This window comes from Perognathus longimembris, chromosome 3, assembly GCF_023159225.1.
Source record: "Perognathus longimembris pacificus isolate PPM17 chromosome 3, ASM2315922v1, whole genome shotgun sequence".
Classification (NCBI taxonomy): domain Eukaryota; kingdom Metazoa; phylum Chordata; class Mammalia; order Rodentia; family Heteromyidae; genus Perognathus; species Perognathus longimembris.
In genome coordinates, this window is record NC_063163.1 from 72736914 (window position 1) to 72760659 (window position 23746).

General features: G+C 54.4%; 1 protein-coding gene across 5 annotated transcripts in view; it reads right to left on the reverse strand.

Moving 5' to 3' along the window:
- Positions 1-819: 819 nt before the first annotated feature.
- Dock6 (dedicator of cytokinesis 6) overlaps positions 820-23746 on the reverse strand; it is a 50475-nt gene continuing 27548 nt past the window's right edge. For 2 of the 5 annotated variants that reach the window (XM_048342183.1, XM_048342181.1), the window contains 27 exons: positions 22799-22891; positions 22467-22562; positions 22020-22160; positions 18859-18972; positions 18355-18525; positions 17751-17890; positions 17454-17623; positions 14447-14607; positions 14152-14334; positions 13662-13788; positions 12815-12899; positions 11359-11455; positions 11110-11244; positions 10431-10583; positions 9431-9589; positions 9235-9335; positions 7785-7977; positions 7543-7686; positions 5226-5357; positions 4743-4757; positions 3400-3525; positions 3205-3294; positions 2631-2867; positions 1897-2040; positions 1695-1801; positions 1387-1548; positions 820-1023 (listed from right to left, as the gene is read on the reverse strand). In XM_048342183.1, the coding sequence (XP_048198140.1) occupies positions 981-1023; positions 1387-1548; positions 1695-1801; positions 1897-2040; positions 2631-2867; positions 3205-3294; positions 3400-3525; positions 4743-4757; positions 5226-5357; positions 7543-7686; positions 7785-7977; positions 9235-9335; positions 9431-9589; positions 10431-10583; positions 11110-11244; positions 11359-11455; positions 12815-12899; positions 13662-13788; positions 14152-14334; positions 14447-14607; positions 17454-17623; positions 17751-17890; positions 18355-18525; positions 18859-18972; positions 22020-22160; positions 22467-22562; positions 22799-22891 (3519 nt within the window). In that variant the 3' untranslated portion in view covers positions 820-980. The remainder of the gene's footprint in view (positions 1024-1386; positions 1549-1694; positions 1802-1896; positions 2041-2630; positions 2868-3204; positions 3295-3399; positions 3526-4742; positions 4758-5225; positions 5358-7542; positions 7687-7784; positions 7978-9234; positions 9336-9430; positions 9590-10430; positions 10584-11109; positions 11245-11358; positions 11456-12814; positions 12900-13661; positions 13789-14151; positions 14335-14446; positions 14608-17453; positions 17624-17750; positions 17891-18354; positions 18526-18858; positions 18973-22019; positions 22161-22466; positions 22563-22798; positions 22892-23746) is intronic. The other 3 variants (XM_048342179.1, XM_048342180.1, XM_048342182.1) reach the window with 2 other exon arrangements.

The window sequence follows — 23746 nt, forward strand, 5'->3', positions numbered from 1 at the left end:
CCTGGTACACGGTGGCGGGACCGCTGTGGAGCAGGCAGGGGGGCTGCCAGCCAGAGCCAGACCCCAGTCCCACACTCATGAGGATTTTTTTTTTCTGTGCCGTGCCTCAGTTTCCCCATCATGATTGTGTTGCCTACCTGATAGGTTGTTCAGAAAACTCCCTCAACATTAGGCAGGGTTAAAGCCTATGGCCTGGGCCGGTTACTTTTTATCTGTGTGTGTGTGTGTGCCCACGTGTCCAAGTTTGCCATTACTGGGGGCAGAGCCTCACACATTCCCTGAGCTTTTTCTCTCAAGGTTGGCACTCTTATTCCTGGAGCCACAAGTCCATTCTTGGCTTTTTGCTGGTTAACTAGTCTCATACACTTTCCTGCCCAGGCTGGCTTCCAAACCATAATCCTTAGATCTCAGCTTCCAGAGTAGCTAGGATGACCGGTATGAGCCGCCAGCACCTGGCCAAACACAAGTCTTATGCATGCTAAGCAAGCCTCCTGCGGTACTGGGATTTGAACTCAGTGCCTTAAGCCTACTCCACAGGCACTTTACACCGCCCTATATAAACACTAGTTTTGCATAGAACTCTCTGGAAGCCTCATAGTACTGTTAGCATTGGTGCTGCAGTTTTCCCAGTGGGCACGAGTATTATTTGTGTCACCTCTGCTAGTGTCAGCTCCCCTGCCCCAAGGGATTTGGGCCTTGGCCAGGCTGGAGCCCATGGCACCCAGTGGGACCACAGTGTTTCCGTGGCCCATCTCAGGGCCTGGGGGTGCTAGGAATGAACTGCACACGTGTGGCCCATCCAGAGAGCACAGCACACACTACATATAAAAAACGTTTTAAATTAAGAAAGGTAAGGTCGTATCAGTGCACACAGATGGGAACAGACAGACAGGGACCGATGGCCCGGCCCCTAGGTGAGTGAGGCCCAGACAGCTAAGCCTGGTATTGGTCCTCTGGTATGTAGATTAAGGCCGGTGGGCTCAGAGATCTGCCTTCCGGAAACTTGCTCTGTTCAGTGAGTTCCTGAGGGTGAAATGTGGTGAGTTAGCATGGCCACAGCCTCCCCCCCCGCCAAAAAAAAAATACAAAACCTCCATAGTCCTCCTAGGATCTTTCTTTCTAGGCTCTCTCCTGCCTATTCTCATTTGGGCTGTGGGATTCACACGGCTGCCATGAGAGGAACAGATCATGCCCATTTCTCAGATGTGGGAACCGAGGCTCTTGGAGACAATGTCATCCATCCATCCATCTGGGGACATGACTGCCCAGAGTCTATCTTGTACTATCTTGTACTCGTCAGTGCTGGCAACAGAGTGCCATCCTGTCTCTGTCTGTCTTTGACCCATCTCCCTTCGGCCCTCCACGGTGGAGGCCCCACTTGGGCACCTGAGGTTGGCTGGAGGTGGTGCCAGCAGGTGGGGCAGGCGCTGGGTCAGCAGGGGCTGCAGGGCCTCCCGAAGGCGGCAGTAGTGGCGCTCCAGCTCTCGGTGGTACTCCTTCTGGTCTGGCCCAATCAGGGCTTTGTTCTTCCGCAGGGCGTCTTCACACCTGCGGATGGAGGACAGGCTGGAGAGGACTCTCACTGAGCACAGGCAGAGGCTGGCAGAGGGAGTGGAGCCCTCAGAGCTGGGGAGTTTCTCTAAGTGGGGGTGGGGTGGGGGGGTCACAACAACTTCACGGGGTGCCCGGCTTACTTTTTGCAGAAGTCCTTGAAACACAAGCGCAGTTTGTTGTGATGCCGGAAGAGCTTGGGGTCTTCTGGGATCTCAGCCAGAAACACCTGGGCCACCTCCAGGGGACCCTACCACGTGAGAGGGAGCTGCAGGTGAGGGGCCTACTCGGCGCCTGGCGGCCCAGGCAGCCCGTGTGCCCCTTCCCTTGTCAGGACGCCCATGCCTGGTTCACGGTGGGTCCCACGGAGCCCTGCAGCACCATCTGCAACATCTTGGCGTCCGGAGGGTCCTGGTCTGTGGCGAAGGCCAGTTCGCGCGTCTTCTTCTGCATGTCCTCGATGGCCACCTCCACGGGCGTCAGCACGGTCTGCAGTGGGAGAGGATGTTGCAGGGGCCAGATCCCCATGCACAGGACCAGGGCGTCCTCCCACCTGGGCTGCCCACTCTGTTGGATTCTGGCTTTGGTCTGGGTGGAGTTAACCTTGGGGGTTTGGGGTGAGTTCTACTTCCCTGCCCCATTTGGGGCATGCCCTTTTTTTTTTTTTTTGGTTGGTTGTGGGGCTTGAACTCAGGGCCTGGGCACTGTTCCTGAGCTCATTTCCTCAAGGCTAGTGCTCTACCACTTTGAGCCACAGCGCCACTTCCGGCTTCTTGGTGCTTTGTTGGAGATAAGAGTCTCACGGACTTTCCTGCCCAGGCTGGCTCCGAACTGTGACCCTCTGACCTCAGCCTCCTGAGTAGCTGGGATGACAGGCGTGAGTTGCTGGCACCTGCCTTCCATGCCTCTCTTCCCTGGGCCTTTTCCTTCCTCTGGTGCTTCTCTTTTCTAGGTCTGGGGTCTCTGCCAGCCCTTCCCAAGGCTGGTGCACCCCTATCTTTCCTCTCCGGGCCGGGATGTCTCTCCCCTCCCCCCACCTTCCCAGGCCTTGCCAGGCCTCTGAGTGGCCCAGGCCCCACCTCCTCACGGTGGCACACGCGGATGCGCGTCTTGATGTAGGGGAAGGCATGCTCCGTGCTAAGCAGGGTCTTGCGCTTGTGCTGCTCAGGCAGCTCGCCATGTGCGCGCCCATCGGGTGTGAAGGGCGTGCAGAACAGGAAGGCACGCAGCCCGTAGTTGCGGTCGAAGTACGTGACCCTGTCCTTGAGCTCGTAGGTGTTGAAGTGGGGCTCCACGTACGTGATCTGGATGTAGGCCTGGAGTGTGGGGTCAGGCGTGAGGCTCCCCCATGCCCAATTTCCATACTACACACAACCTGATGCCTTAACTCTGGGAGGCTTTGATTCTGGGGGTACCCAGGCCTTCCTACAGGTGTCTGGGAATCCCCCAAAACAGGGCTTGGGGTCCCCAAGAAGATAAGATTGGAGTTGTGCACTTTTTCTCCAGATCTTTCTGTTTCAGCCTTCTGAGTGCCAGGATTACAGGCATGTACCACTATACTCAGATTAAAAAAGGGATTTCAAGAGTCTCCAGGAAATAGTGCTTGGGGTGTCTTTGAATATAAGACCTGGGGGAAATGGTGAGAGGACCCACCTTCTGTGGGTCGAGTTTGGACTTGTCAACGGGGTTGGAGTCTTTGATAATCTCTACCACGTCCTCTCCAAACCTCTCGGTGTAGAACTCCTGGAGACACAGGGCTGAGTCAGGGCAGAAGGGGTGCAGCCTCTACCCCGGCCCCAGGCAGCCCCCAAGCCACCCCACTCCCCCCCCACCCAGCGCTGGACATGCCTCCAGCCGGTGTGAAATCTCTGCCAGCTTCGTGATGGACGGCTCCTTGTACACAAACTCCTGCTCGTCCAGGTCCCCAAAACGGGTGCCATAAAATCCCACCCGGAAATAAGTCCCGAAGACACGCTGGGGGCTGAGAAAGGTGTGTTGCTATGGGGGGGGGCTCTGGAGGTCGCCCATCACCCCAGATGCTGGTGGACCTGATGCAGGATGAGGCTGGGAAGCAGAAGCCACTGGAAAGGAGCCCCTGCGAATGTCAGGGTGCGGACCCAGGCCGCAGCCTGCCTGCCTTTGCAAATACTTATGGTGTCTGACACCAGTTCTGAATTCCGGGTTCGCTCCTCTGTGGCTGAGGGTGCATCCTCTGGATACCAATACCAAATTAGGGCTGAGGCAGCACTGCTCACATCTGAGGCCCAGCATGACTGGGACTGAGTTTACAGCAGGCGACCCATGTTTGCGTGGCTGAGGCCGGGCTGGGTGAGACTGGGACCCACACTCTGACTCCTGTTAGGCATCTAGGACATTCCCTTCCCTGTTCTGTTTGGAAGGAGGACCCTCCCTGCAGTCACCCCAAGAATCACCACCCTCTGCCCACAGGGAAGGAAGCAGGATGGTTCACTCACCAGGGCGGATCCAGACAGGGTAGAGCAGACATGGGGGCGGGGGGGGGGTAGAGAAACACAGTCACTGGAGAGGTCAGAGCCCCTCCTGCTCCCCCCTCTTCTGGTTATACCACCCTATGAGAAGCTAGAGATTCAGGATTGGGGAGAAGGGGGGCTTGCCTGCCGCTACTCGGCCTGCTTGCCAGGGCTCTGGGTTCCTGCCATCTTTGGCCAGAAAATTCTCCCCAAACTAAGAATTGCCTAAAAATAGAAAGGGAGAGGCGGGACTTTTTCTTTTTTCTTGAGGGGGGGTTGTTAACTGGAGATGAGGAGCCTGGGGGGAGGGGGAAACAAGAGCTGAGGAGGCAGAGGCAGAGAATAAGCCGCAGAGATGGAGACAGAGACTGGCATGGAGAGATAGGAAGGAAAGCAAGCAAGGGCGGGTGGCCCCCTCCTGGGTAGCATGGGGCTGGCCTCTGGGAGGAGTGTCTCTGGAGAGGTCCCAGCTGGGTGACTCACAGCATAGAGATGGCGGGGGAGGGGGCATCTGAAGGAAGGAGGGTTAAGGCGGGGAGGGGAGGGAAGGAAGGGGAGAGGGGGGGCCTGCGTCATCCCCACTTAGCCTGGGGCCCTAGTGGTCCGCGGCCATGCTCCTCGGGCGCCCCCTGGTGGTGGACGGCCACTGCTTTCCGGAGATCACGGGTCCCCAGAGCAGCAGGCCCGGGCCAAGGAACTCACCTCCCAGCCGGAGCTCTGTGGGAAACAAGGGACAAGGTCAGGGGTGCGGGGGGCGGGGGGGGGGGGGGGGGGGGAGACACAGGATGGGAACATGGGCGGGGCTGAGGCAGGGCCTAGGGCCAGATGTGGGAGGGGCGGGGCCTATGGCAGGACTGGGGCGGGGTCTAGGGTGGGACTTGGGAGGGGCAGGGCCTATGGCGGGACTGGGCAGGGCTGGGGCGGGGTCTAGGGTGGAAATGTGGGGGGGCGGGGCCTCTGGCAGGGTTGGGAAGGGCTGGGGCGGGGTTTAGTATGGGGCTTGGGAGGGGCGGGGCCTATGGCGGGACTGGGCGGGGTCTAGGGTGGGGCTCGGGAGGGTCGTGGCCTATGGCAGGACTGGGAAGGGCTGGGGCGGGGTCTAGGGTGGGGATGTGTGAGGGGCGTGGCCTGGACCAAATTGGGGGGGGAGGGGAGGGGGGAGGGGAGGGCGGGGCCTGGGCCTACCTGATGCATGATCTTGGTGAAGGCCTCTTGCAGTTTACCATGCACAGCCGCCAGCTTCTTATAGTCTCGGTGGGCTTCCAAGATGGGGATGAGGTTCTTGTAGACTTCATTCACTGCCTCATAGAGTCCGCCCTGGGGAAGCCAGGGGACGGGGGACGGGGTCGGGGAGGGAGGAAGATAGGGGCATGGGGTGTGTCAGGATTCCCTAAACCTTGTACCCTGCTCCTGTCACCACCTCCCCACTGGTGCTACTGCTGACCAGTAACCGAGCCTGGCAGACAGGAGGAGTCTTTGGTGTTTGCTGATTGTCAGAAAGTCTGTGTCCACTCTCAGCCCCTGAGGTCTTTTCTCACCAAAGACTCTTAATAAATATGGCAACAGTAATAAAAACCTCACTAGAGGGGCTGGAAATGCAGAAGAGGAAGAAAAAAAAAACACCTCATAAACCCTTCTTTCAAAAGGGAGAAACTGATTCTCCATTTTTGTAATTTTAGATTAAAAGAAATGTCAAGCCAGGCATGGAGGCTCAAACCTATGTTCTTGATTACTTGAGAAGCCAAGATGAGGGGATTTGGGGTTGAAGTCGGCCTAGGCAAAAATGCAGTTCATGAGATTCCATCTTATCCAATGGCTGGGCCTGGCAGTGTATGCCTATCATCCCATCTATAATGGGGAGGCACAAACAGGAGGATGGTGGCCCAGGCCAGCCAGGCACACCCACACAAAAAGACTGAGGGGTGACCCAAGTGGTAGAGCACCTGTCCAGCAAGCTTGAGAACCTGAGGGCAAACCCTACTACTGCCAAAAAGATAAAAATAGAAAAGAAACCAGCCCTGGTGGAATTATGCTTAGAATCCTCACTATTCAAGAGGCTGAGATCTGAATATCTTAATTCAAAGCCAGCAAGGGCAGGAAAGTTCATGAGATTCTCATCTATAATTAACCCCCCCCCCAAAAAAATGTGGAATTATGGCTGAAGTGGTAGAGCCATGCCTTTTGTTGGTGTGGTTGCTGTTGGTTGTGGGACTTGAACTTAGGGCCTGGGTGCTGTCCTTGAGCCTCTTTGTGTGCAAGGCTAGTGCTCTACCACTTAAGCCACAGTGCTACTTCTGTTTTTTTTGACTGATTAATTGGAGAGTCTCACAGGTACTTTTCTTCCCAGGCTGGACTTGAATTGTGATCCTTAGATCTCAGTCTCCTGAGTAGCTGGGATTACAGGCGTGAACCACTAGCACTAGATCCATGCCTTGACTGAAAAAGGTAAAAGGCAGTGATCAGACCCTGAGTTTAAGTCTCAGTACTGGCACATACACACGTGTACACACACACACACACACACACACACACACACACACACACACACACACACACACACACACACACACCAGGCCAGCCACAACCATAGAAGGCCCTTTATGGATCCTGATCCAAACTAAGCAACCACAGAAAGATGAATGCAGATCACATGCATTGCTCTGAACATGGATAGGGGTTTTGCAGTGATTTCTCTGCAAGGGCTGCAGAGGAAGTGGTTCTGGGTATGCCAAGAGCCAGCTGGGGTTTGTTTTAAGTCAGAGCCTGTCAGACTTGAATGTACCTGTGAATTTCTGAATCTTGGTTTTAACTACAGGGTCTGGTTTGAAGGGCTTTGCTAAGACCCATGAGTCTGTTGTTGTTTTTTGCCTTGTATGTGTTAAACAAGCTTTTTGCTGAACTTCATCCTTATCCTTTCTTCCTCTCTGTCCTTTTAAACAATTTCATATATTAACTTTTTTTTTTTTTTTTGCAGGGAGAGGAAGGACAATGTCATGTAGTCTAGGCTGGCTACACAGGATCTACTGTTTCTGCTTACCAAGTGCTGGGACTACAGGTATGTAGTACAGGCATGCCTAGCTCTCTTCTTTTACTTTTATGTTTTAGTTTTTTTTATTTTTGTTGGTCATGGGGCTTGAACTCAGGGCCTTGGGTGCTGTCCCCGAGTTCTTTTTGCTCAAGACTGGCACTCTACCACTTTGAGCCACAACACCACTTCCAGTTTTCTAGTAGTTAATTGGAGATAAAGAGACTCACAGACTTTCCTGTCTGGGCTGGCTTTGAACCGCGATCCTGAGATCTCAGCCTCCTGAGTAGCTAGGAGTACAGGTGTGTGAGCCACTGGCTCCTGGCTTTCTTCTGCCTCTGCCTTCCGAGTGTGGGGTTACAGGTGGGATTACTGCACCAACCAATTCTCCTTTGTAAATCCCTGGCCTAGAAACAGTGCAGCAGTATCTGATGACCCCATGGGCCCCCCCAGCCCCCTGCAGGCCCCAGGCCTCACCATAGTGAAGTAGGCAGCTGCCTGCTCCAGCAGCCCCACCAGCCCCAGCTCTGTGAAGTGCTTTCCCGAGCAGAAACCCTCCTCATCAGGCGACAGGATGTCATCGGAGATGGCAGACTCCTCCAGCACATTGGATGAGATGTTCTGCGGCCGCGGGGAGGGGGGGCATGGGTCGTCGGTGCTGGCACTCTCTCCCAGCCCCCCCCCGCCCTCTCCACCCCTGCCGCCCACAGTCCTCTCACCTGGAAGGACACGCAGCCCACCGGCAAGTGGCGGCTGTCCTCCAGCAAGGCCAGGTACTCAGCCACCAGGGCTGCCGCGTGCACCATGCACTGCGCGGCCTCGGCGTGGTTGCCCAGCTCTGCGTGCTTGCCGGCCATGTTCTGCAGCCACGTGAGCCGCAGGTCTGGGGAGCCCTGGTATCCCCGGGCGATCCTGGGGGCCCATGGTGGGGAGGGGGTGAGGGCAGGGATCACTCCCTTCCCTCTGGCACTCATCTTGTGTCCCAGGTCCCAGGTTCCCACTTACCTGTCTCTCACTCTCCACCTGCCCAGCCCTGATGCACCTGGCCCCCCATGCCGTCCCTCTCCCTTCTCCTTCGTGCCCTGCTCGCCTCCCACCTTCCTCTGCTAACCAGCCAGTCGCACCTGTCTGCCATCCCCCCCCCACTTCCATATCCAGCCCCCCACATGGCTGATCTTTCCACCAGCCCCACCTGGCATTCTCCCATCTATCTTTCAAACACTCTCCCTCTTCTCCACATCTGTTCTTCCTCTAGCCAGTCATCTCTTCCTTTTGTTAGGGTGCCCTCTGCCCCCCTTGACCTGTTATCATCCCCCATTGTTAGCTTCAATGTTTTCTGGGGGCCAGTGCATGCTACCCAAGTGTGCTACCATCAGGCCACACCCCCACAATGGAGCCACGCCTCCTAGCACCAAGCCACACCCCACTGCAACATAGTTCAAACCTTAACTACCCCCCCCCCACAACCAAAGGACCACGTGGCTTAACCCCCAGAGATGAAATTGAGAAGTGGCAAACCTTTAAGAGGCCTTGTAGGGGTCTTTAGGTGATTGGCACTAGACCCCCAAATGGACAGTGAAGACCCTGGTCTCCTTGTTCTCTTTGGCACCCTGGCCATGAGGTAAGTGAGAGTATCTTGTCAAAGACTCCCTCTTTGATGCCCAAAGCAGTGGCCTGAAACCTGAACTGAGTGGGACACTGGCGGCTCACATCTATCATGCTAGCTACTAACATCCAGAAGGTCACAGTTCAAAACCAGCTAGGTCCTGAGACTCCACCTCCACTTTAGGAACACAAAGCTGGGTGGGGTTCAAGTGATAAACAGCTAGCTGTAAGCAAGACAGTGAGTGAGCTCAAAGTTCTGAGCTCAAAACCGGATACTACCATCAGAAAAACAACACAACAACCTTACCCGCTAAGTCCAAACCACCCTTTCCTCTTTGTAAGGCAACTGTCACGACAGACAGCTATTGAGCTCACATCCTCATCTGTATGCTGAACTGTTGACAGACTTTTTATCTGTTCATCCTCTCCCAGTGTCCTCTGCTGTCCCCTCAGTGGCCAGCAAGATGTCTGCTTTTGTGCCCATCCTCACCTTTGTGTGAACTGGACACTCACTCTTCTCTCCCCTCCCCCTCCCCCGCAAGCAGGTAAGCATGGAGCCCTCACCTGTACATGAGGTCAATGAGCATCTCGGGGTCTTCCTGGTGCTCCTTCATCTTCACCGTATCCGTCAGGATCATGTGCAGGTTGAACATCAGGTCCTGGACCTGAAGTGGGAGAATGTCCAGGGATGATGAGGTTGGTGTGGGCTCCGGGGGCCAAGAGCAGGAGACACAGGGTGGAAGGGAGGCCAGGGGTGCACCTGCTCGGCAAAGGTGCTGTCCCTCAGCCCCACATCCTCCTCTGCGTAGGTGAGAATGGTCTTGAGGGACCTCCTCAGGTGCTCCTCGCTGAAGTTCTGAGTGGTCCCCACGAGGGACGACAGTGACATGGTCACCTGCATCTTCACGCGGGCAAAGTTCTGCAGGGACAAGGGAAAGAGAGTAGCGCCAGGAGCCTCAGATCTCAGCCACCCCAGGGCATTAAGGCCTGGGCAACCTGCTGACTTGTTACCCTAAAGAGCCCCTGTACCACTTCCCCACCCCCCACCTGTCCATCTTCCCAGACTCCCATATCTGACCCCTCTGTCAATATATATATTGTTGCTTGTGGGGCTTGAACTTTGCTCTTTACCACTTTGAGTCACAGCTTCACTTCCCGTTTTTAGTGAACTGGATATGAGTCTTTTTTTGTTTTGTTTTGTTTTTTTTGCTGGTCCTGGGCCTTGGACTCAGGGCTTGAGCACTGTCCCTGGCTTCTTTTTGCTCAAGGCTAGCACTCTGCCACTTGAGCCACAGCGCCACTTCTGGCCATTTTCTGTATACGTGGTGCTGGGGAATCGTATGGGAGGCAAGCTCTCTTGCCACTAGGCCATATCCCCAGCCCTGGATATAAGAGTCTTACAAGGACTTTTCTGCCTGGGCTGGCATTGAACTGTGATCCTCAGATCTCGGCCTCCTGACTAGCTGCGATTACAGACCTGAGCCACCAGCCCCTGGCCTCCACCATCCATTTTTTAACAGTGAAGACCCGCAGGTTGCCTGCCTGACAGGAGCCTTGTGTCAACCACGCCCCGGCCTGGCTAGGCCCCTCCCACCCCACAGGCCACACCCACTGCACGCCCCACCTTGCTAGGCCCTGCCTTGTTTTGCATAGGTCACGCCTGTGCCTTGGATAGGTGCATTCGTGGTTAGACCACGCCCCTTCACTGGGCATTGGGAGGCCACGCCCACCCACTCCCCTTTGACCACTTTCCCACGCACGTGGCCGATCTCGAAGTTCTGGCGCATGAGCAGGTAGAGCGAGGCGCTGGCTTGGGTGCGGATGGCGCTGATGCGGCTGCCACAATGTCGCAGGAGCCTCAGGCAGAGGTCTGCGCACAGCTCTGTGTCCTCCTCAAACAGCAGCTCCGGGAACTGCAACCCGGACGACAGACAGAAAGACCCGCTGAGCCCCGCCTCACTTCAGGCTCAGAAGCACTGATCCAATCACCTGGGCAGGCCTACGCCCTGGCTGTGTGAACCTGGACAAGTGACCAATCTGATCCTGTTTCCTTCTTGGTAAACTGAAGCTAAGGCACCTGAACACAGTAGGACTTACCTGGGCTGCTTTTTCCTTCCTTCCTTCCTTCCTCCCTCCCTTCCTTCCTTCCTTCCTCCCTCCCTCCCTTCTTTCCTTCTCTTCCTCCCTCCCTCCTTCCCTCCCTCCCTCCCTTTTTTTTTTTTTTTTTGGTGGTTCCACTGCTTGCACCCAGAGCCTCAGAATAAATGCTTTACACCATTTGAGCTATACCCTCAAGCTCTTTTTGCCCAGGCTGGTCTGCAACCTGCAACCACAATCTTTTGGATCTCTGCCTCCTGAGAAGCTGGGATTGTAGGCAAACATTACCACACCAGGCCCAGGCTGATACTACTCTATGAACTGTAGTGAAGGGGAGCTTACCTTGGACACCAGGGCCCTCTGGGTGGCCAGACCATGTTGCAAGAAGAGGACACTCTGGGAGCTACCCAGACTGAACAACACAACCTTCAGCACTGCACCCAACACACTCTCCCGGGCCTCGGATAGCATCACTGTCTTCAGAGAGGCATGTCAGAAATCCAGATGTTAGAGATGGAGGTGGTTATGGGAGCAGGAAAGAGAGGGATCATGGGTCAGAGATCCCAGGCTGCTGTAGATCGAAAGCCCTACCTGCACGATGATCTCCAGTGTGTCCAGAACCACCAGACTAGCCTCAGTAGCTAGGTTCCCATCCACCAAGGCCTCATGTTCCATTTCGTCCTTGGTCCTGGAGTGGGGGTGAATCATGAAGCCACTGGAGTCAGTCTATCTTACAGGCGAGCGAGCTCTCCATCCCATGGCTGATCTGAACCCAGAAAATTCCTTCCCACATGCAACAGTTTGGGTATGGTTTGCATGTCCCCTCAGTGGCCATGAATGGGTTTGGTTTTTAGTGTGGTAATTTTAAGAGGTGGAGATTAGGGCTCAAGAAAGTAGCTCAGGGGCTGGGAATATGGCCTAGTGGCAAGAGTGCTTGCCTCGTATACCTGAAGCCCAGGGTTCGATTCCCCAGCACCACATATATAGAAAATGGCCAGAATTGGCACTGTGGCTCAAGTGGTAGAGTTCTAGCCTTGAGCAAAATGAAGCCAGGGACAGTGCTCAGGCCCTGAGTCCAAGCGCCAGAACTGGCAAAAAAAAAAAGTAGCCCAGTATTATAATACTTTTCTAGCAATCATGGGGCTGGAAGTTTGATCCCCAGTACCAATAAAAAGAAAAATATAGCCGAGCGTCTGTGCCTCATACCTGTAATTCCAGCTACTCAGAGGCTGAGATCTGAAGCCAGACTGACCAGCAAAGTCTATAAGACTCTTATCTCCAACTAACCATCAAAGAGGTGGTCAAGTGGCAGAGCACTAGCCTTGAGCCAAAAAAGCTAAGGGACAGGGGCTGGGGCTCTGAGTTCAAGTCCCAGGACCAGCACACAAAATAAAGCAGCCTAACTCCAACTCAATCAATAAGCTGAGTGTGGTAGCGTCCATCGGGCCAGTTTTGCAGGAGGCAGAAGTAAGAGGATCTGATGCCAGCAAAAACATGAGGCCCTATACAAAAAGTAACTAAAGTAAAAAAAAAAAAAGGGGTGGGGGATGGGGGTGGGGAGTGAGCATGGCACAAGCAGTAGTGTGCCTGGCTAGAAAGGGGAAAGTTCTAAGTTGAAACCCTGGTATTAAATAAACAAATGTCTTATTTATTTTTAGCCAGTCCTAGGGCTCAAGGCCAGCACTCTACCACTTGAGCCACAGCAGCACTTTCTGGTTTTTCTGAGTAGTTTATTGGAGATAGTCTCACAGACTTTCCTGCCTGGGCTGGCTTCAAACTGTGATCCTCAGATCTCAGCCTCCTGAGTAGCTAGGATTATAGTGTGAGCCACCAGTACCTGGCTCAAATAAATATTTTACATTAGCGCCTTTCTGTTTTTCTTCTCCTTTTGCTGTTTTCTTGCAGTACTAGACACCAAACCCAGTACCTCACCCATGCTAGACGAGCACTCTACACTGGTGAACCTTTTTTCTTTATAAAGTTGACCTGCCACAGATTCACTCGTGACAATAATGGAAAACAGACAAGAGTGGAAGCCCACACCTACTTGTCCACACGATCTGAGGTTTGCCTCCAGTGTGTGATGCTCTTGCGCCAGCGAACGTTCTCCTGGTTCCCAAACGGGCTCCTCTCTGCAAGGCACAAGTGTGTGCTCATAAATGTGTAAACATGGGAGACATGTGAGCACAAGAGGCAGACCCAGGGATAAAGATGCTTGGGTAAGATAACCCAGACACAGTTGGGCACTGGTGGCTCATGCCTGTAATCCCAGCTACTCAGGATGGGAGGATCATGGTTCAAACCCAGCCAGGGCAGGAAAGTCTGAGACTCTTATGTTCAATTAACCAACAAAAAGCTAGAAGTGGAACTGTGGCTCAAGTGGTAGCTTGCCAGGTTTGAGCCAAAACTCAAGGACAGTGCCTATGCCCTGAGTTCAAGACTTAGGACATGCACAAAAGAAGAAAAAAAGAAAATCCAGATATATTGAGGGAGAAGAATGCCAAGACAGAGGGGAACACAGAATGTGGGTCTTGAACTCAGGGCCTGGGCACCGTCCCTGAGCTCTTTTGCTCAAGCCTAGTGCTCTACTACTTGAGCCACAGTGCTACTTCCAGTCTGGAGTGGTTAATTGGAAATAGTCTCACAGGGACTTTTCTGCCTTAGCTGGCATTGAACCTTGATCCTCAGATCTCAGCCTCCTGAATAGCCAGGATTACAGCTGTGTGCCACCAGTGCCGGGCTCCTTTTTCTTTTCCTTTTTTGCACTGCTGGGGTGGATCCTGGGGCTCTGACAGCTGCACCCCCAAGCCCACATGGCTTCCTCTCTGGGAAAAGTGGGTGACAGAGAGTGAGGGATGGCTGCCTGGAGGAGATGGGGTCAGCTGGCATCTCACCCCGACTCCGCCGCACCATCTCTTGCCGGGCCCCGATGGTGCCCAGGATGGCCTCCTCCAGCCGGGCCTTCATGTCCAGCGACTTTTTGAACGTGAGGCTATTGATCCGCTCAAAGGCCTTCTTCCCCTGCAGGGTAGAGAAGCAGGGGGTCAAGCAGGGGGTCAAGGCCAGAGTCTGCCCGTATGCCCTCTGCCAGACCTGGTGTTAGCAACCCACTCCCTCCTCCTCCTCCCTCCCTTCCCTCCTCCATCCTTCCTTCCTCCCTCCTTCCTTCCTCCCCCTCCCTCCTCCTCTCCTCCTTCCTTCCCTCCCACTTTTCTTTCTTTCCTCCTTCTCTCTTTTCCTCCCTCCCTTCCTTTCTTCTTTCCTTCTCACCCATCCATACCCTCAACCCTAATTTCTTCCCATCTGTGCCAGCCTCCCTGGTTTACCCCATCTCCCCAGGGCCTGCCCCAGACCAGCCCCCCAGCCCTCCACAGACCCCCAGACCTTGTATTCGAAGGCGGCCAGGCAGAGGTAGAGCAGGTCCAGGAAGCGGCCGAGCTGGGGCAGCCCCAGGTCGGCGGCCCAGCGGTGCAGCAGGGCGGGCTCGGCGCTCTTCAGCACCCACAGGACGCAGGCCAGCAGGGTCCTGCTGGACTCAGCCGAGAGGGAGCAGCCCCCACGGGAGGCCTGTGCCCCACGGGGACACGCACGTCACTCCCCACACGCCCAAGCGCCGTCCCTTGTGGGTCATGACCCCAGCCCTCCTCCCCCATGGGGTGGGAACAAGCCTGCTACTTACAGGTGAGGGGCCCTGTGAGAGGCTGGCCCGGGAGCCGGGGGCCAGGGGCCCGCCCGCTATAGCCATGGCCACTGAGGGGCTGATGGTCCCTCCCATGTCCCCTTCACCGTCTGTGTCCGAATCCAACATGGAAGCCAGTCTTGACCTCTGACCTGGGCCCTCTGGGGGGGGGGGGGAGAGAAGAATAAGGTGTTAGTGTCCCTCCAGTGTATCCAGTTCTAGAAACCTCCCTTGACAGCACAGCATGCTGAGGGCTTGGCTATCTACATCTGGAATTGAGGATTTCTGTGGTGTGTGCGTGTGTGTGTTCATAAAGGAGATATGAATTTAGGATCTTACACTTACTAGCTCAGTACTCTACCACTCAAGCCATGCCTTTCCCTCATTCTCTTAAACAGGGTCTCACTTTTTTCCTGGACTCACCTGGACCTCAATCCTCCTATTTACACTTCTTACATAATTAGAATGTCAGGCAGTTCCACTGTGACCAGCGATTGGTTGAAATAAGATCTTGTGAACTTTTCTTCCTGGCCTGTCCTTGAATCTTGATCCTCCCAATCTCATTTCCCAAGTACCTAGGATTACAGGCATGCACCACCACACCTACTAAAAATTAATTCTTAATCTTTAAAGCCAGTTCTATGGGTAGGAGTCCTAGGCTGTAAGTTCAAATCCCAGTATTCTAAAACAAAAAAACAAAACCCTATGAGGCTGGGAATGTGGCTTAGTGGTAGAGTGCTTGCCTAGCATACATGAAGCCCTGGGTTTGATTCCTCAGTACCACATAAACAGAAAAAGCCAGAAGTGGTCCTGTGACTCAAGTAGTAGAGTTCTAGCCTTGAGCAAAAGCAGCTCAGGGGCAGTGCCCAGGCCCTGAGTTCAAGCCCCAGGACCGGAAAAAAGAAACAACAAAGCAAAGAAACAAAAAAAAAACCCTATGAGGTATGTATGTAGCCTAGGTTGACTTCAAACTTCAGTCTGTCAAGTGCTAGATAGAATACAGGCAGGCACCATCATGCTTTTGTAAATATCCTGACGGTAGAGCCAGGGTGTTTTATGTGTACAGTCTAGTTCCTAAGTTTATGATCTTAACATCCTCCCAATCTCCTCCAAAAAAGTTGCATCAGAGAGAAGGGCTAACAGACATACATCAAATTTCACCCTAGAGGGTTTCTGTGTGCCAGTCTTAGTGTCCCTGAGTTGCTTTTTGCTCAAGGCTGGCACTCCACCATTTTGAGCCAAAGCACCACTTCTGGTTTTCTGGTGGTTAATTGGAGATAAGAGTCTTACAGACTTTCCTGCCTGGGCTGGCGTTGAACCACAATCCTCGGATCTCAGCCTCCTGAGTAGCCAGGATAACAAATGTGAGTCTCCAGTGCCAGGCCGGTTTGGCTCCCTAGGAAGGTCCTAAACTCCTGGTTTCAGACAATCTTCCTACCTCAGCCTCCTGAAGAGCTGGGGATTACACGTGTGGCTTTTTCCTAGACACTTTGAAATAAAAGGTGCAATAAGTCTAACCTAAGCTCTAGCCAATCCCATCTTAGCCAGTTGCAGATCATCCTCTCTGCCTATGACAGGGACAGGAGAACCCTTTCTAGGAGACAATGACACCCTTCAGCCCTCCTTATTTTACTGTCTTTCACACACTGTCCAAAACAGAATCAGGAATTACAAGACACGTGGCCAGGCAGGAAAACGTGACAGATCAGGAGGGGAAATAATACACATGATCAAATATTGAAGCTAGCAAAGTAATGTTAAAAATAATAACTTCACAAATAAAAAAGCGGAGGAAAAGGGCAAAAGCTGGCCAAAAGAGGAGGAGAACTGAAATACAAAACGAAAATCTGTAGGGAGGAAAAAAAAAATCAAACTGGACATTTTACAACTGAAAAAAATGTCTGAAATTAAGACCTCATTTTCGTGCTATCAAAGATGGGTACAGAAAGTTCTCAACTGAAACAAAAAGAAAAGAGAGAGAAAAAAAAGGAGCAGATATGAGACACAATCCAAAGGTCTAACGTACTTGTAATTGGAGTCCCAGGAGAAAGGAGAGACATTGAGGCAGAAAAAGGAAAAAGTTCGGATGAGAACGTCCTAATAGTGGTGCAAAACCTCGAGCTCCGAATCCCAGGCCCCTCACTTCCCCCGCTGTCCTGTATGGTCCAGCCGAAGTGCCCAGGGCAGCCGCCTGCCCTTCCTCACCAGTGCTAGGTTCTCAGCTTCTCAGGTTCTGAACGAGCTGGGGCCCGGCTAGGCTTTGGCCACGGCAGGCCCACTCCACCTGTCTCTGGGATCTTAGGAAGTGGAGGATGTGGGAGTGGGGGGACGCCAAGCTTGGCTGATGATGCGGAGAGGGCGGGGCTGGTGGGTGTGGGCGTGAAGTGGGATGTTGGGGGCGTGGCGATCTGGGGAGGGTGTGGCAGGTGGGTATGACATGGATGTGGGTGTGGTCGTGCAGGGAGGTGTGACTTATGGTGTGGACGTGGCGACACACGGGAGGTCACAATTGATGGTGTGGGTGTGGCGTGGGATGTGCGGGACAGGATTCCTGGGTGACTGATGGATGTGGGTGTGGTGAGGGCCGTTGGGGCCGTGGCAAGGCGGGGAGGCGTGGCTGTTGGACGTAGGCGTGGCGTCGTGCAGGGGCATGGTAATGCGGGGAGGCATGGCCCATGGGTATGGGCCTGGTGAGGGATGGGGGCGTGGCGGTGCAGAAAGGGTGTGAAACGTGGTCACATGGGGAGAACCAAGTGGGTGTGGTAGATGCTATGGGCGTGGCCACGCTGATGTGGGCGTGGCCGAAGAAGCAGAGGACGTGGCCTGCACTGTTCCCATCTTACCAGCCAGTAATCTGAAAGTTCTGGGCTGGACCAGGCCCGTGGTCTTGCTCTGCCGGCCCTTGCCTCTGCCCTCTCACCCTTAACTGTGTTGCCCACCTTTCCCACCCTGTGCCCTCAGCGCCAGGCCCCGGATGGGGAGACCCCCGTTCTCCTGGCCCCCTGACCCGCGAAGTCGTGCAGTCGTGGCAGCGTGTCCCGGGCGAGCGACAGCAGGGGCAGGTAGAGCTCGGCCACGCGGGCCTTCACGGCGGGCTCGGCGAAGCGGGGGTCCGTGTCGTGGCTGCACAGCAGGTTGTGCACAGCACTGATGGCCTTCTTGTGCAGTACGGAAGCCCTGCGCAAGGATGGGGGACTAAGTGTGGGCCCTGTACGACTCCTAGCCCTGCCCACGGCCTTGGATGGGGGACGGGACCACCTGTCCTCCGTGGAGACCCACGCGTGGAGGGCAGGCCTGTGCTTACCCCTCGGCCTCGGGTTCGAGGGCCAGGGCCAGCTCTGTCATCAGAAGCCCGGCCAGATAGTGCTGCTGCCGGAATGGCCTGCTCAGCTCGAACATGCTGGTCACCTTGGGGTCTGGGGCCTGGCTGGAGAAGGCGGAGCCCTGCAGAGGGGCCAGGGGTCAGAGGCGAGAGATTTCTTTAAAAAAAAAAAAAACCATCTTGGAAGTGACTGAAGTTGATATATCAAGAGCCACTGATGAAAGTCTGGGGTTAACTCATCTAGAGGTGGCCGGGGGCCTGAGATTAAGGATTAAAGGTGAGAAGTTGGGGTTAAGCCATTTGTGAGGTGACAGGGCATGGGACCAAAAGTCCTAAGACTGAGCCAGCAGCTGGACTGCCAGCCTGAATTCTATTCCTGAGTCAGAAATCCAAAGTTGTCCCTCCCAAGACCCTGCAAAGAACTGCCAGGGGTGAAAGTTCAGAGGTGAGAAGTCCAAGGTAAAAGGTCAGTCCACCTGAGCAGTGGCGCACCATGAAAGGGACTTCGGTGAAGGAACCACCAGAGGATGGGTGGAAGGGCAGGGGTCTTAGGTCTTAGAGGAGGCTCATGTGGAGGTCAGCCCACCTGGGAGGTGGTGGAGGAGACGGAGGGGGAGGGGGAGGCTGGGGGCGACAGCGGGCAGCAGGGAAGGTTGAGGGTCACATAGTGCTCGTGGCTGCACAGGATGCGGGTGAAGTCCATCCGCAGGGTCAGCAGCGCTGCTGGGTTGGGGGCCGACTGCAGCCGGGTGGCCACCTACAGAAAGGGTGATCAGCCATCAGTGTGAGGCTGTATATGCCCCATGGGGCCAACTCCACGCCCGCTCCAGGCCCCAATCCATGCAACAGGCACCCCCACCACCCACCAGGCCCCACCATGCCTCCATCACCCACCACCCCTCCATCGCCTGCCAAGCCCCCATCCACCTCATCATCTCCAGCTCCTGACATGACACCCAGTGAGGTCACTGACCACGCCCATCCGACGTCTCCAGGCCCCAACCCACCCTGGTGTTGTTGGCCACGCCCACCCCAGCATCTCCAGCTCCGCCCACACAGGCCCGTGACCTTGCCTGCCACGCCCACCCACCTGCTTATAGTGACCTCGGACCAGACTGAAGACAAAGCCGCGGTCAGCGAGGGACAGGAGGTCGCTGAGGAAGAAGGCCAGGCTGGCGTTGAGGCGCTCGGCCAGCTCTGCGTCCTGGGGGCACAGGAACTTGTGGGTCCGGATGCGGGGGCCTGGCTGGCACCAAGGGCCACCAGCACACCCCACAAGCACAAGCTGTCTGGGTCTGGGTGGTCTTTCTTTACACCTCCATCTCGGGCTGTGGGCAGCCCAGGAAACTTCCTGGCTCTCATTCTCCCTGGCTCCCCACCCCCTCCCTCGGGCTTCATTGGGGTGTCGTTTTCCATTGTTGTCTAGATTTCAAAAAACCCAATCGTTGGCAGCTATGGTCTTGTCACTCTGTACAAAGCTCACCATGGGCCACACTACACTTCCCAGCATCCCTTGCAGTACTACATTTCCCAGAATCTCCTGCAGCTAAGTACAGCTATGAGACCCCGTTCTGGCCAATGAGATATGGGTAGGTGTGTTTGTGTGGGGTCACTAACATGGGAGGTGTGGGCCTTCTGCACTGGGCTGCTTACAGCCCCTCACCATGGCCAGCCTTCAGGACCACATCTTACAGTCCCCCACACTCCCCAAAAAACCACATCCTATTTATACTCAGAAATAAACTTTGGTTCTGGGTGAAGCACTTGTGATTATGTTCCTGCAAGTCTATCTCTGTCCTGAGAACCCTCAGCAATCATTTCACAAGCATCTATCTACTATGTCTCAGGGCCTGTGAACAAGATGGAGACAGTCCCTGCTGCTTGCTTGACCTACAGCCTGGTATGGGAGAGACAGACAGTTAACAAGAATTCTAGGTAATATTATATGCACAAGGTGCTATTTCCAGAGATTCCTGAAGGATGAGAAAGAGCTAAGCAGAGAAAGGCGTTCTGAGCAGCTGCAGCAGTCAGTGCAATGGCCCTGGGGCCCTGGGGCAGGACGTGCCTGGAATGTAAGGACTGTACATCTCCAAGGCCTGGACATCTCTCTGCCTGTGCTCTTATTATGACTCAGTACCCTTACAAGTTATAATGCCTCGGTGGCCCTCAATTCCCTGAAACCCCAAAGGAAAAATAAATAAAGTGGGCCTGGAATGTGAGTCAACAGAGAGGAGGTACAGAAATTCTGCCTTGAGCATGGAGCTTGATAAGAGTTGTTAAATGTCACCAGTGGAAGTTAAGAACCCAGCTTTAGGGCTGGGAATATGGCCTAGTGGTAGAGTGCTTGCCTCGTATACATGAAGCCCTGGGTTCAATTCCTCAGCACCACATATATAGAAAAAAGCTGGAAGTGGCGCTGTGGCTCAAGTGGTAGAGTGCTAGCCTTGAGCAAAAAAGAAGCCAGGGACAGTGCTCAGGCCCTGAGTTCAAGCCCCAGGACTGGCAAAAAACAAAACAAAGAACCCAGCTTTAGTCATGCACCAGTGGCTTGTACTGATTAATCCTAGCTACTCGGGAGACTGAGATCTGAGGACTGAGGTTTGAAGCCAGCCCAGGCAGCAAAATCTGTGAGACACTTATCTCCAATTAATCAGCAAAAAGGCAGGAAGTAGAGCTGTGGCTCCAGGAGTAGAGTGCCATCCTTGAGCACAAAAATGGTATGGGGCAGCACCCAAGGCTCTGAGTTCAAGCCTCAAGACGAGCACATACACAAAACAAAGAACCTAGCTTTTTAGGAGTACTGTTCTCTCCTGGACCCCACTGTGGGCTTGGCTGGGAGGTCAGATTCCTTAGGGAAAGCTCCAGTAAAACAAGGCCGAGACCTTTGAGATCAGCCCAGAGGTCCATGGCATTATGCAAGGGCTGGCTTGAGTCAGTTGACATTTCAAAACCTGGAACGTTCCCACCAAATCCTGAAGTTCATATTGCTTAAAAAAATGGGGGTGGAAGGGACAATCTGGTCTCAAGAGACACAATTCCACATGGGCCTGATTGTCTGGATCTGAAGAACCATCACCCTATCTGAGTAGGAACATGATCTCTGGTCTCCACAAACCCTACTTTCCCAATCAAAACCTGAGGTAAGGACAGAGGCTCTGAAGCTGATGATTCTATCCCTCCTCACTTTTGTGCTTCTACATGACACCTGCCTCAGTTTCCCCACTAGTAAAATGCTAACTTCATGGATGTCTGGGAGAACTTAATAGTAGGATCTAAACTACCTAGGTAAGGCCAGGTGCTAATGGTTCCCACCTGTCATCCTAGCTACTCAGGAGGCTGAGATTTGAGGATTGCAGTTCAAAGCCAGCCCTTACAGCAAAGTCCATGAGACTCTAATCTCCAACTAACTACCAGAAAACTAGAAGTGTGGCTCAAAGTGGTAGAGCACTAGCCTTGAGCAAAAAGAAAGCTCAGGGCTGGGAAGTGGCTTAATGGTAAGAGTGCTTGCCTTGCATACATGAAGCTCTGGGTTTGATTCCTCAGCACCATATATATATATATATTGCTGTGGCTCAAGTGGTAGACTGCTAGCCTTGAGCAAAAAGAAGCCAGGGACAGTGCTCAAGTCCTGAGTTCAAGCCCCAGGACTGGGGAGGGAGGGGTGGGAGAGAAAGAGAGAGTGAGAGAGCGCTCAAGGACAGTGCCCAGGCCCTGAGTTCAAGTCTCACAACCAAAAAAAGAAAAGCACCTAGATATATGTTCCATGCAATTGTTATTAGCATTACTGTTGCCTGCTTAACCCCTTGTAGAGACTGGAATGGTGATCTGGTCCTGGATAATCATCAGGGTCTCCGAAGAGCAACATGGATTTATTATGCACTTATGGCATACTGGCACTGTACTGAAGGATAATGGGTCTGCCCTGTAATCTCCCTTATCTCCCCAACTTGTTTCTCCCCTTGCAGACTCTGCTCCAACTATGCTCCAGCCCCAACTGCCCAGATACTGTCCTGCTGCCACAGGGCCTTTGCACCTGTTGCTGCTCCTTTCCCCAGATATTCCCCACAGATTGGTCTCTTCCCTTTAAGTCTCCACTAAAACTCTGCCCTACGCGAGTGCTAATTGTTGCCTGCGATGTCTCTGCACACAGCGTGGGGGTGCACAGGAATAAATAAGGGGACACTGGGCAGGGCTGGCGATATCAGTGGGCTGGCTCTCCCACTTCCTTTGCTGAGATCCTGCACGCCTCACCTTGTGGACCCGGGTGATGACCTCCAGGCCCACAGAGCCCACCAGGGCCACGATGTCGTCCAGAAAGCGGCTAGGGAAACGCAGCTTTCGAGGTGTGTCCAGCCGTTGTCCCAGAAGCAGGTGCAGCGCCATGCTCTTCACCTGGGGGGCGGAGCAAACTGGCTAGGGGCGTGGCTATAAGGGGCTGGGGGCAGGAGGGGCGGGGCATGGCTTGAGCAAGACAGGAGCGTGGCTTTTTGGATCTTAGCAGTGACTGGCGGAAGGGTTCCGTGTGGGAGGGGCTTAAGCAGAAGGGCAGGGGCGGGGCTCGAGGCTGGGTTCCTGTGCGTTGCAGGCCCTGCCCCGCCCTGTTGGCGTTCAGGTTGTTTCTCAGGGGCACCAGGGCAGTGGGGGCGGGGGGGGGGTAAGGGGGGCTTCGGCCGGACGGCCAGGAGGAGGGGGTCTCACCATGAGCTGGAAGAAGAACCAAGCGTGCTGCAGGACAGCCTCGCGCACGGCGCTGCCGCTGACCACCCACTGCAGGGCCAGCTCCTCGTGAAGCAGCTGCAGGCAGGGGTCAGAGGTCACAGAGAGCCAGGCCCACTCCCCAGCTGGGGGGCAGGCCTTGGGGGTTCAGAGCAGCGGGAGGCCATGCGGGAGGGCAGAGGATGAGACAAGCGGTCACGTGACGAGTGCCCAGGCCCTGTCACGCGGTTCTGTGGGACCCTGGGGGAGGCGCTCTGGATCCCTCTCCTGGGAAGGAGGGCAGAGATGGAGTCACCCACCCTCCCATCCACTACCTTGTGTACAGTGGGTCTCGGCTGGGAGGCTGGTGGGGCGGAGGAGGAACCCTCGAGGTAAGAGGAGGCCCGGATAGAGCTGCGGTCGATGGCCTGGGATGGGATGGATGAAGAGCATGGGTGGGAGGGAGCATGGGGTGGGAGGGCTGGGATGGCATGGATGGAGGAAGATGACTCAGAGCGAACAGGCAGACAGACATGGAGGCATGCCAAGGCTTGAGTGTTTCCACAGGGTGGAAAGCTTAATCCCCATGGTGGATTCCACATGGGACCTCTAGGAGGTGAAATGTTTTTTTGTTAATTTTTGTTGGTTGGTCATGGAGCTTGAACTCAGAGGCTGGCACTGTTTCTGAGCTCTTTCACTCAAGGCTAGCCTAGCGCTCTACCACTCTGAACCACAAAACCACTTCCAGTTTTCTGGTGGTTCACTGGAGAGAAGAGTCTCATGAACTTTCCTGCCCAGGCTGGCTTTGAACTGCAATCCTCAGGTCTCATCTCAGCCTCCTGAGTAACTAGGATGATAGGCATGAGCCGCTGGCATCCAGCAAGGTGAAGTCTTTATAAAGCCAGGTGTAGTAGTGGGAGCTTTCAATCCCAGCCCCCTAGGCTGAGACACAAGGCCAGCCTCTGAGCTATATAGTAAAACCAGGGTCAAAAAACCCCAAGGGTTTAAGGCAGGTTCAGTGGCTCACCCCTGTAATCCTTACCACTCAAGAGGCTAAGATCTTATGGATCAAGATTTAAAACCAGGGCTGGGAATATGGCCTAGTGGTAGAGTGCTTGCCTCGTATACATGAAGCCCTGGGTTCAATTCCTCAGCACCACATATGTATAGAAAAAGCCAGAAGGGGCACTGTGGCTCAAGTGGTAGAGTGCTAGCCTTGAGCAAAAAGAAGCCAGGGACAGTGCTCAGGCCCTGAGTTCAAGCGCCAGGACTGGCAAAACAAA